The 13,046-nt window shown below is 42.0% G+C and overlaps 1 protein-coding gene across 2 annotated transcripts; it reads left to right on the top strand.

Moving 5' to 3' along the window:
* The first annotated feature begins 3,599 nt into the window (after positions 1 to 3,599).
* Positions 3,600 to 12,345, top strand: tbx3a (T-box transcription factor 3a). 2 transcript variants are annotated; one of them, XM_079179199.1, is made up of 7 exons: positions 3,600 to 4,707; positions 5,724 to 5,991; positions 6,533 to 6,679; positions 7,566 to 7,642; positions 8,209 to 8,366; positions 8,896 to 9,539; positions 10,563 to 12,345. In XM_079179199.1, the coding sequence occupies exons 1-7, from the start codon at positions 4,316 to 4,318 to the stop codon at positions 10,986 to 10,988; spliced, it is 2,112 nt and encodes a 703-aa protein (XP_079035325.1). In that variant the 5' UTR covers positions 3,600 to 4,315; the 3' UTR covers positions 10,989 to 12,345. The 2 variants fall into 2 exon arrangements, with proteins under 2 accessions (XP_079035325.1, XP_079035324.1); XM_079179198.1 differs by having other exon boundaries at positions 5,724 to 6,006.
* Positions 12,346 to 13,046: the final 701 nt, after the last annotated feature.

Here is a 13,046-nt window from a genome sequence, read left to right as displayed (position 1 = left end):
CGAGCACATTGCCATTTTCCTTGTCAATCTGTAGTCAAAGTGCTGCCATCAATAAGCACATCCCCCAATTAACTAAAATAGTTTTTCATCAATACCTACAACTAGCCGGCACAGAAATTGATGAGAGCAAGGGCTTGCTTGACTAAAAACGCCTGACATGGACAATATATCAACAGGTAAAGGGTTTATCATTTCTCTTGCCAATTCACCAAAATGTGTGTGCGATTCTGGAAAGTGCATTTCACAACCCACGCCCTTTTCGGGCAATACTGCTTCAATGGATCAATTTTATCCCCACCTAAATGTTGGAGGTAAAGGGTTTGCATTTAGAAAGTCATTACGCTGTCAATTGAACGTCTCCCCCTCCACTTTGTGTCGGGATGTCTATAATGAAGTTTGGAGTCATTATAGTAGTTGAATATACTAATCTTGTGATGTTTCCTTTCCCTATCATGTTGTGTTAGGGCTGACGACTCTCACCAGACAATCTCCTCCATTCAGGAGCGGTGCCACCAAGTCTGTCCTTGCTTATCATTAACAATCTGCAAATAAACAGGACAGCATACATTACATCACTTGCAGCTCCATGATCAATTCCAAGAATGCCTTTGAAGCTTTGCTTAATGAACCTACACAGTATAGCTGTTGTGTGTAGTCCGGGCAGTGAGGCTTCATAACCCATGACCTTAATGCAGTTTTTCTTCATTGATAATATTGGGAGGTTAGTAAAGGGGTAAATAGTAATAAGAATATTCAATAAAACCACAGTGCAGTTGAAATGAATTGCACTGCAGAATCACGTGAAAAGGAACTGCTTTTCCACTTAAACGCTGACATCTAGGAGCACATTCTTTGAGGACAACTAATTGCGTAGACAGTGCTGCATGATGCTTTTACGTATTAGACAAAACACAAGCTGCGCCCCTGTGCTGCCAGAAATCACCGACCAAGGAGGAGCGAGAGATTTTAGCATGTCCAGTCAAATATAGTGCGCCTTTTGATTTTGATATGCATGATCTCTGTCAATGTATAAAAAGGGAAGCGCTGACAAAGTTAGCTTCATCAATCAGTAGTGTCAGCTCAGACCTTTTTATAGCCTCTTGGAGTCCCTGAGAGCCCTAACCCTGTAAAAGTTTATATAGTGTATTGACCATTCTCTACTTGCTTAGCTAATGAAGCCAGCTTGGCCACAGACACTGAGGGGCTGCCGCCGTGTCAACACTGCTTCCTATTTGATGACACCTTCCACTAAATTGAAATGTGCTGCTAATGGGGGTGAGTGTTTAAAGAAGAATAAGCCGGAGTAATTGACACAGGCCTGACCTGACGCACACAAAGAGAAGGTTGGAAGGCCACACGTATAGACTGGTGAAAAGCAGTATAACTTTGTGCCACGTAAAGGTTTGGCCACTGGCTTTAGCTAGACTGTTAGACGTCCATTCAGTCAGATGCTGCAGTGACTTATCAACAGTTATCGTATTTGTTTGCTCCAGCAAATCAATAACACACAACACATAAGCCGAATATACTTGTGTACATCCCCTGGGCAATATGCATGCAGACCACTCCAATTTACACACATGCACATATAGGGGCACACACAGACATATATATATATAGATATATAGATATATAGGTGTTCTATAGACAACACATTCTAGCTAAATCTATTATGAAGAGAGCACTGTGACAGGTAAACCTCATGCTGCAGCGACCAAAACAATCATCTCACTAATACGTGCATGCATGAGCAGTGCTGAGTTGACGTTAATGCTGTCAGGGGCTCCCAATATGAGACATTTACTGACCATTACAAGCTCCGAACTTCAAAACAATACCAGATAAAGGCTTCCACATTTCTAACAACCAGGGTGCAACAAGTAGCTTGCATCACGCCTTTTGATGTTTAAAATATCAGAAGAAATAGATAGAATGTTCACCACCTTACATTCATATTTTTGGACGACTGGTGCAAAACACTGAACGGTGCACGTCGTCAGGCCCATCGCTGCTTGCGTGAGAATTCGCTCTGCATGGTCCCCCTCTCAAGGACTTTGAGATCCCCCACCGCTTTGGTCCCCGCCTGGATCCATGGAGACAGACAATTGACTGAGAATTGATGGTCAATGTTTATCCAAGGCGGCTGACTGGCCACGGCTCTCTAGTTTACTTGTGAATTTGCGGTTAAATAGGATTTTAGAGAGAACTAGGGTGGCGTTGTCTAGCGTGGCACATCTCTCTAGACGCCTTGCTTGCTTTTAGTGCACCCAATAGTGAGCCACAGCAGGTAATATTCACATCCCAAATTATGCGAATGGCTTCAATGTTATAATGGGTGTAAGAAAATAGAGTATGACAACTGTGTACTTCACATAGCCGAAAGCATTTGCTCAGACAGAATTGAGAATTGTATTATCGATGACACTTGCTGCAGCCTGAGCAAGTGTCAAGACAGGGACTAAAATTGAATCTTTTCCCAGAGACAGTTGTGCCGGGAAAGCGTGCTATATTTAACAACAGAATTGATTGGTATGACTCAAAACAGAGACGTTTTGATACAAGAAGTGATAAAACACCAGCACCAGTGAACACATCCTCATTGACTGCGCTGTTCTGCTTGTGTGCGCGCATATTTGTGAATTGGGATTAGGGTCTTCTTTTAAATTCTTTTAAAACACCACTTCATGTCAAAATGTAAATATCACATGAAGGCGTATTGACACTCATCCAAGAGGCTGCATTAGCTCCGGGTGTTTCATCAATATAAAGAAGCGAAATACATTTCTTTAAAATACGCAGATTCATAACTGACTTAAATTGGAGAAGAAAAGTTGAAAGTTGAACTAATAGTCTTAATATCCAAGTTGGCAATATAACAGAAATAATAAATAAACTTTTCATCCATATGAAGTTTAACAAAGAAAAATAAACCACAATAAATATCATAAATGATTGACCGTTTTAGCGGCAGCATAACCTTCTAATACACATTATCATCGAGCGCCTCATCCCGTCACCCGCTCATATTTTCCTGAGCTGATTTCAAACGAGGATGTTGCAGGAAATGTTTTTTTCGGCGCTGCTAAACCTCTGGAAACGTACAAGACCGCGAGTTAAATAATAACAAACCATAGAGTGAATATATTTATGAATTAGTAAAATTGTGCTCGCGATATTCAAAGCATAAGAATACCGCTGAGCTGCGGGACAGAGGAGGAAGTCAACAGCCCAGCGGAACATAACATCTCGCCGACAAAAGCGAGCCAGTTCCCCGGCTTGGTCTTGTGTGCTCTCGCTCCCCTTCGCCGGGTCTCACAGACCGACCGATAGCGCAACTTCTGTAACGATGTTGACATATTCACACAACACTGACTGGGGCAGGGTGGTGTTTCACGGCAAAGCCCTTTTGAGTTTCCAAACACCTTTTTATAAGTCCGAAGTCTGTCCCCTCCACCCGAGCTGTTAGAAACCACGCCCACGCAGCCACACAATTGGTCCGAAAGCGTCAAAGAGCCAATCAAACGGAGCGCTGCTCCTCGTAACATGCAACACATCCATACAGTATGAAGCCCAATGGGCCACAGAGGCGCTAGGAAAATCACGGAGCTGGGACCTTACCACCTCTCTCTCTCTCTCTCTCTCTTTCTCTCTCTCTCTGGCCGTCAGCGGACTCCTTTCTCTGCACACGTCTTTCCCTGAAATGTGTGTGTGCGTGAAAGAGAGAGGAGGAATAAAGTGTGTGTGCGCGCGCGAGGGTGCATGTCCGGAGCAAGTAAAGGCAGGGGGATTATTCGGCGCTATCGAAATATTTCAACACGTCGCCCGTCGCTGCAGGACTGAAGCCAATAAGAAGGAACGCATTTTAACAGGAATGCCGATATTGTAAACAGCAGCAGAAGAGAAAGAATGCGCCACAGTCAATTAAGTGACTCACCCAAGTTGGTTTAATTCGACTAATGTCCGCAAGCCAGCGAGACACAGAAAGGTGTCCGATGCGCGTCGACCTCTGAAGAAAATCGGTCTCTCAGCACTTTTGCAGAATTATGGAGAACATTTTTACATTTCTCTCTCCAGACTTTTGATCACAACGCAGCAAAAGACTATAGAGATTCCCTGACAATTCGTGAAAGAAAAGAAGTGGGTGCTTTTTTTTCTGCAGCGCTGAAGTAGGAGTTTCCAAAGCTTTCCAACTTCAGATTCATTTTTTCCTCTTTTTTTATTTTGTCTTCATTGAACGCAGGCTTCACTGTTGGTACAACATATATATATAGTTTCACATCAAATCAGTCTTCTACAGTTTGTTGCCTGCACTTGGATGAACTTCCTGATGAGAGATCCAGTCATACAGGGATCAAGTATGGCATATCATCCGTTTTTACCTCACCGGGGTCCGGAATTTGCCATGAGTGCAATGCTGGGTCACCAGCCTCACTTCTTCCCGGCTCTGGCTCTCCCTCACGGCGGCTCCCTCTCTCTGCCGGGCGCCCTGGGAAAGCCGATCATGGACCAGCTGATGGGAGCCGCGGAGAGCGGGCTCCACTTCACTTCGCTGGGGCACCAGGCTGCGGCCGCCCACCTCAGGCCTATGAAGACTCTGGAGCCCGAGGAGGAGGTGGAAGACGACCCTAAAGTTCACCTGGAAGCCAAGGAGCTTTGGGAACTCTTCCACAAGAGAGGCACCGAGATGGTGATCACAAAATCTGGAAGGTGAAACTGATTTTTTTTTGGGGGGGGATGTGTGTGTGTGTGTGTAAATACACTTTCTGACACCTGTTGTGTTTATTGATAACTCACGATGGAGGGATTTGTTATTTTATATAGATAAATTAATAGATTTATAGACATTTATACAGATGCCAAATGGAGTATATCTCTACAGTTCCACTGCATATTTCATGCAAAGCTCTCAAGCCTTCATCTAATGTATATTAATTCAACATGGATTGCAGCATGACTGTCTCACAATTGTTACGTGGATGTGACATTTATTACACGACAATGTGCTTTCACTACAATACAATAACATGACCCAAAAGGATCCGTGCATAAGAATTTTATCTTGACAGAAAAACTAAGACAAAGCTGCCAGAGCCTGTGTGTAGATACAAGAACATGTGTACAAATTTTTAATGGTGGCAAATCAGCTGTTGCTGTAACATTATTTTGTCAAATAAAAAGGGGCCTGTAGCTGTATTATTAAACACTAAGCCTCCAATTACAGTAGCTACATTTGGCTTGCTTATAATCCTATTGTTAATTTTAAAGTCCGTTTTTTTTTTAAAGTTTGTCAAAACGCAGTGACCGATTATTTCCCTGAAATGTGGAGCTCTGACTGAAGTATTATTATCGTCATCATCACAGTGATAGTATACAAAGATGGCTGCTGTAGACTGTGTGTCTGTAGGCCTTTAGAGGCATTAAAAATCAGGACACCATCCAAACAGCGTTGGCGTTTCCTCATCAGAAATATAGTGGAAGAACAATACGTTTGTTTACTCGACATTTTACTCGCGGGGCACTTTATCGGCTGATTTATCTCAAGCAGATAAATTAAAAACAGGCTGCACCACACAACTTACCAAACGGATGCAACAAACTTTTAAATACTAAATCGTATATCGTGTCAATAACAATACACATATTTTCGTTATATTGTTGAATATTTTAAGCATATTATATTTGCCACGACACGAGTGCTTATCGTTTGTTTTGCTTTGTCACAGGCGGATGTTCCCCCCGTTCAAAGTGAGGTGCACTGGTCTGGACAAAAAGGCCAAATATATTCTCTTGATGGATATTGTTGCAGCCGACGACTGTAGATACAAATTTCATAACTCCCGCTGGATGGTGGCAGGGAAGGCCGACCCCGAAATGCCAAAGAGGATGTACATTCACCCGGACAGTCCGGCTACTGGTGAACAGTGGATGTCAAAAGTCGTCAATTTTCACAAACTCAAGCTGACAAATAACATATCCGACAAGCATGGATTTGTAAGTTCAACTAATGTATGTCAATTTTCTTATTTATCAACATACCCTTTTATGAGCAAAATGTTTGACTGTTTGAATTTGTATTTATGTTTTATTTGGAGCTAGAAAGTCATTAGTTTAAGGTGCATTCTCTTGAGGAAGATATGACCAAGATAGCACATCGTTACAAAATTACAACAAAATGTAAAGAAAATTGCTATATCATTATCTTGAGATAGTCTTATTTTATAAAATTATTACACTTATTGCGAAAGATAATTAAGTTGATATATGCAAGACACCCATGAATATTTAACCAGCTTTATCAAACTAAATTAAATATTACACCATAAATCTTTCTATTTTATAGAATACTTTTATAGATATTTGCAATTTTTAAATCACACTATTTTTTCACGATTTAATTCCTCCAAATAATATGACTTCTGATTTCAAAAAAGAGCATTTTTGCAAGGTGGTGTAATGTAATGTGAAAATATATTATGTACAACGATAACTAATGCTAGAGGAACTTCAATTATTTTGTGATTGTGTGTTGCAGACCATACTTAACTCGATGCACAAATATCAGCCTCGATTTCACATCGTGAGGGCCAACGATATTCTCAAACTCCCGTACAGTACCTTCAGGACTTACGTTTTTCCTGAAACAGATTTCATTGCCGTGACTGCTTATCAAAATGACAAGGTAAGCACAATGATTGCTCATAGGCTTATGGTTGTACCTGAATGTTTACTCAAATGCAGCCTGTGTGTCAGACGCGCTTTCCTCCCATGTCTTTCATGCTCTGCACCATTTTGTTGTCATAAAATATGAAAGACGTCATATCTGTTTGAGCCCGTGAGAGTGGAGTATCATAGTGTGGGGGTGATGTTGCGGGTATAAGTGCCATATTCTCCAGCCTGTGGTAGGAAGGTAATACTTCGGAGGAATGTTACAGTTCTTCCTTTTATTTAATCACGTGGAAAGGATTTGGCATAGAACCAGACGCGCGCTCTCTCTCACTCTCTCTCTCTCTCTCTGCGTGCGTGTGCGTGTGTGTTTGTGTGAGTAAAACTAAAAGGGTTGGGGGTTGAGAAATGAGAAAAGAAGAGGGGCAACACTGTGCGGTTGATTGGAGAAAAAGAAAGAAAGGGGCGCATTTTGGTTGTGTCAGACTGTGCTGCATGGTGACATTTTGTGAGACATAAAAATAATGAAAATCATCTCCTCAACTCTTTGATATTGTTGGGAAACCATGGCACCCCATCCCTCTCCCCTCCCCTCCCCATGTGCAGTGGTAACACTGCCGGATGTACTGTGGTAGTAAAGTTTTTCAATACACAAAGAAATCCGCATGTTTCACTCATGGAATAACGTGCCAATTTGAGAACTCTCGTGTTCACACGACTATTAGCATTTTGTTTTTATATGTAAAAGCAAAAATAATATCCGTGTGTTATAATGACATTTGAAATTAGCCACAGCTTTGGGGCTTCACCTGCAATTGTAAAATGAGACCCATTTAGTGTGAATACTATAGGGAAATGAAATTCAAGTCGCTAATATTTGCGCATCATTTTATGTATTTCAGATAACCCAGCTGAAAATTGACCATAATCCATTTGCTAAAGGATTCCGTGACACGGGTAATGGACGACGGGAAAAGAGGTAAGAAACGTGCATTGCAAAGGAAAAAACAAAACAAAAACACTTTGGATGTCTTTAGATTTAAACATGGAGACAGGCAGTGATCTCAGTGGATTAAGCTCGCGTCAAAGCTTCCTCATTAACCCGCAGGGAGTGTGGCTCTATACAGTTTAATCAAATAGCTTAATAGGATAGTGCACTATAATTCCTATAACACTGGTTGTAATAGAAACTGCAACAGGGTTGTGTTTGATGCCTTTGCTTTCATTACTTCACTTGCTAATTTGTTTTTTTATTTTGGGCAATTTTAAATGTATCCCAAAACGTTGGATGTTTAAAATCAAATTGTGCTTGCATTGCAAATGGGAAGAGTGAAGTGACAAGATTGATAGATAAATTACTTAAGTTACTACATCAATGGCACTGTAAAGGATCCCATGCACACTTATAGGCGAGTCAGTCGCACAGTCAGGAGCTTCATTATCTAAGGTGTTCAGTTTAAACAAGCTTCCACACCACTCATCGTGCTGCTGATATCGTTTCTGACCCGGGAGATGTGATATAGTAACCTGGGTACTTGTGCACAGGAAACAGCTGGCTCTGCAATCCATGCGTTCATACGAGGAGCAGCAAAAAAAGGAGAACGGGGCTTCAGACGACTCCTCTGGAGAGCAGGCTTCCATTAAGTGCTTCGGCCAGGCCTCGTCCCCTGCCGTGTCTACCGCGGGCCCCCCACACATGAAAGGTGAGCTGACAGACCCCACAAGCCATGTCACAGCTCCGATCACAAGTCCTGTGTAAAGTCGTAAAATTTCTATTGTGGCAAGGATTTTTACAAGGTAATGTGTTGAAGAAGAGTCAACTTTAGGAATGCCCAGCCCAAGTAAGGCAGTCTGCATTGACTGGTTTATTGAGATTAACAGTAAGACACTGATGAGACGATTATCTGTCGAGCAATATGTCAGAAATCATTTTCGGTTAATCTGCAAAGAAATACACAATAAACTATATTATAGAAACTAATGCCATGTAGCATATACTTAGCCAAATAGAATTGTAAACAATGGGGACTTCCATATAGATCATATTGGTCACCAATATGGATATAGTACAAATTAAAAATTAAAATCTTTCGGGTCTATTACTTATTCCACCCGTGGGAGACAGATACAATATGGCTGATAACGGGAGTAACAGTTGTTTTTTTTATGATTCACCAATGTGCAGAAAGGTAACTGATTCTTATATATTCCACTCCTCCTAATTTTGGGCAGATTTCTGCGACAGCGATGAGGAGAGCGACGATGAGAGCAAAGATGGACATATCAAAGATGGTCCAGACTCCAGCAAGATTTCCACGACTACCAAAGACGGGAAGGATCACGAGGCGAGCCCAGCTAAGGGGCACCCCTTTAGCAACAATGACTCTAGCAGCAGGACCCGCGACGGCGGTCCTAGGACTGAGAAAAGCCAGGCAGACTCACAACAGAGCCCCATCACCGTCATCTCCAGCACCACCCGCTCCGGAGAAGACCTCAAGAGCCCGAGTCTGGAACAGCCCAAAACGGACGAGTGCAGGTCAATAAGCAAAGACAGTTTCATGCCTTTGACAGTTCAGACTGACAGCCCGCACATAGGCCACGGACACTTTCCTAATTTTGGATTTCCAACAGGCCTCACGGGACAACAGTTTTTCAATCACCTTGGGAGCGCGCATCCGTTTCTCTTGCACCCTAGTCAGTTCAACATGGGGGGTGCGTTCTCAAACATGGCCGCGGGCATGGGGCCACTATTGGCAGCCGTGTCCAATGGAGGGGTGAGCACCATGGACCCGACCGGCATGGCATCACCTTCGCAAAGCTTGACGGGAGCGCCAGGCCTGCCCTTTCATCTGCAGCAACACGTCTTGGCATCGCAGGTAAAACCTGTTTTCTTGGGCCTCGGCCTACTCCGCACCTCGAGTGAAGCGCATGTTGTAATGTACAGCAGACTGCAGGCCCATGTGCCAGATATTTAAATATCTTTATTGCCCTCGTCATCGTGTTCATGTGTGTGTTTTTGATCATAACTGTGAGAGAGATAACGAGAAACTACGTGTGCGTGTGTTAATTTTTGTTTTGCTGCCAAATGGGCTAATGTTCAAAGTAAAGTTAGGCAACTGCAACGGCTGACTAATCTATTAGAAACCCACCTTTCTGTTTTCTCTTGGCATTGTTGTTATAGATATCAACTATCATTCATTAAAAAAAAAGATTTAAAAGACAGCGAGCACATTGCAACAAGAAGTGTTAGGCAATCCTCCATGCCTGATCTCATTAGTCGGTTTGAAAGCCACATGGAGAGTATTAAAATGCCTTAGAGAAACATTATACTTTAAGAGACAACAGAGTTGTCTTTTTCCATTTAATTTCAAAGTGTTTTAGTTGCACCTCCTGTTGCTTGATTGCAGCAACAGACAATAGGATTGCTTTGTATTTGCATTTCAAATTCGTGAGAGCCAAAGCTGTTTACATGCTGGGCGTTGAAGCTTTGCTGCACAATATTGTGTTATGACTACATATGTGAAAGCCTGTGTGAATGGAGGCATTGAAAACATACAGACTTATGGACTAAATCAAGTTGCGCTGTTAATAAGCTAAGTGTCAGACAGCGTGATTAGCAGTGTAACAATCCAACAACAACACGAAACCAACCTTGAGGACAGCGAAAGTACAGCAGGTCACTTTAAATCACCATTTTCACGCATTTGTTCCACATTAATCCAGAACATGCAGATGCAACAGGCTGGGAAAAAAAGTTTTATCATCCTACATTTCCTCTCGTGTTTTTTTATGTATAGGCCTATCTTTATGTTGGTTTTGGTAGCCTACATGTTGGGCTGTTATAGTACACAGAAGTATATTGTTGTGGCTCACACTCATGCTTCTCCGTTTCTCCACAGGGCCTCGCCATGTCTCCGTTCGGCAGTTTGTTCCCCTATCCGTACACGTATATGGCCGCTGCAGCGGCAGCCTCCTCCGCTGCCTCCTCCGCGGTGCACCGGCACCCGTTCCTGAACGCAGTGCGCCCCCGACTCAGGTACAACCCTTACTCCATCCCCATGACGGTACCGGACAGCACCTTGCTCACCACCGCGATGCCCCCCATGGCCGGCAGCGGAACCGAGCTGAAGGGAGACGGCATTATCCCGGCCAGCCCCGTGTCTGGTGTCACCCTGGATTCCACATCGGAGGTGACCAGTCACTCGTCCACCATGTCCCCAAAAACTTGCACGGAGAAAGACGCCGCCAACGAGCTGCAGAGCATCCAGCGGCTGGTCAGCGGGCTCGACTCAAATCAGGACAGGCCAAGGAGCGGGTCCCCCTAGGTGTTTCTTTTTTTTTTTTTTTTTTTTTTTTTTAAACGCATCACCTGCTTCTCGTCTCATTGTTGTCATGAAAGGTGAAGACATTAACAGTAGGAGGACACCCTCGTAGATTCATGCAGGTTTTAAAAAAAAAAAAACACGAACTGTTGGACGTTTTAGTTTCTGAAATGCACTTTGGTTAATACGCATCTGATATGTATATTTTTTCTTCTTTTGTTTTTTGTTAAATTAAACAACACTTTTATCCTGTCATTTGAATACCGTACAAGTATTGAAACTGAAAAGTTGGCATGGGTGTGACTTGCAGATTTTGGAGAAGTTGCTGCTGTGTCCTGTCTCTGAACTTTATTGTACACGAGGAGAAATGTGTTTTAATATGCACTCTGAATTGATTACTTATCTGAATTCACTACCGTTTAACCTACCTTATAAAGACTGCTGTATTTTGTTGTACACTATTAATTGATTGATTGGCCAAATGTTGCATGCCCCCTAAAACCCCAATGAATGTTATTTTAACACTAAAAATGGAAAGGTTTTGAATATAATTAACACTATAATTAACACACTCCTTTTGCTTAATTTTTTCTCTTAATGAGGTTATCAATTTCAATACAATTTATTTTTCTTCATGCCTTTTTTTAAATCAGAACTGGCCTATTGACATGACTGGTGCTCCGGGATAAGCTATGGCCCAAGCATGCGGAATTTAGCCCAAATGTCCAACAGGCAAAGGGAAGCAGAAATTTAAATATAAAAAAAAATAAAAAGGTAGTATTGATTAAAAAGGTGTACATAGGAATATATAAAATATTTATGTAATTATTTCATATCGTTATTGCGTGTAAATACAACGGAGTAGTTTGTTTCTAGGGATCTGTTCTTAATTTATTGTCGATATAGGCTACCTGTGTAAAGATAGTTTGTGGGCTATTATCCCTTTGTTGCCATCTGCATTTATACCCCTCTTAAAATATGGACTTTACTCCTCCCCAAATATCCATTGAGGTAGTTATTCACACTAATGTGCCATTGTATTTTCATTTGTTGTCCCCGTGTGTGAAGTGCTACTGTTTTAAAACGGATTGAAAAGCGACAACGCACTGCACCAATGGCTTGGGAAAAAATATATTCTTTTCTTGAGAAGAGCAAAAGAAGCGTCGTTGAAGTGTGATAAAAGTGGACTATTGTTTCTGTTATTAAAATACTTTGCGAACCTGATCGTACAAGTGCCGCATAATCGAAAATATGAAGGTTTCTTTTGTGTTTCTCAATGGGTTATGTTGTATTAGAGTTATGTCTAGTTTACAACATCGACATCGTGTTCTTGAAAGTTTCAATAAAATATTGAAATGCCCTTTAGTGTGTGTGTCCCTCGCTTTAACCCATCACAGATGAGAATTACAGAAATGGTCACCTTTGCAAATCTAAAATCAGATGATAAAAGCTTAAACACTGTACGAGACATCTTGTACAACATTATTGTTTTCTGTCACCATGTTTCCACTCGGGTTTGGGAGGCCCGCTTACTCCACTTCAGTTTACTCCATGTTCAAAAAGTCCAGATAAGATAACTCATGGGCGAAGCAAAGACCCTCTCAACTCTAGAGATCATACCTGGGATTCCTACCTGGACAAGGGGCCGCGCACTATAATTTAGTGTATTTTAATGGTCTCCTTGCAGGGCATTTCGGCTACAGTACATGTATCGTGGTAATAGACAGGAATACATTTTAAAAATCCAGAAAGGTAGGCATATTTGGAATGTATTCCTAAAAATAAATACATACAAAAAAAAAATCAATTTGGCCAAGGTGAGTTGTATGGTGAATAGCAATTTGAGCTCAAACAAAAGCGCCCCTCAGTCCCTGCATGCATCAGTTATGCGGGTTTAAATGTGTTGCAGTGTGACAGCACGAGAGGACTCTAATTAATCTGACAATCCTGATGCATCGACGTGTTGCTTTGGGCCGGAGTGAAAGACTATGAAATCCCTTGATGACCCTCTCTATTGCACCTCGTGTCATGAGTTTATCAACACCGTATCTTTATTTGTAT

This window comes from Pholis gunnellus, assembly GCF_910591455.1.
Source record: "Pholis gunnellus genome assembly, chromosome: 18".
In the NCBI taxonomy this organism is placed as follows: Eukaryota; Metazoa; Chordata; class Actinopteri; order Perciformes; family Pholidae; genus Pholis; species Pholis gunnellus.
The sequence above is the reverse complement of the archived record's forward strand: the minus strand, read 5'-3'. Positions and strand labels throughout refer to the sequence as shown.

Coding starts and splice junctions, on each gene's coding strand:
- tbx3a (XM_079179198.1), top strand. CDS start 4,316: ATGAACTTCCTGATGAGAGATCCAGTCATACAGGGATCAAGTATGGCA. Junction 4,708..5,723: donor GTGATCACAAAATCTGGAAG/GTGAAACTGATT, acceptor GCTTTGTCACAG/GCGGATGTTCCCCCCGTTCA. Junction 9,540..10,562: donor AACACGTCTTGGCATCGCAG/GTAAAACCTGTT, acceptor GTTTCTCCACAG/GGCCTCGCCATGTCTCCGTT.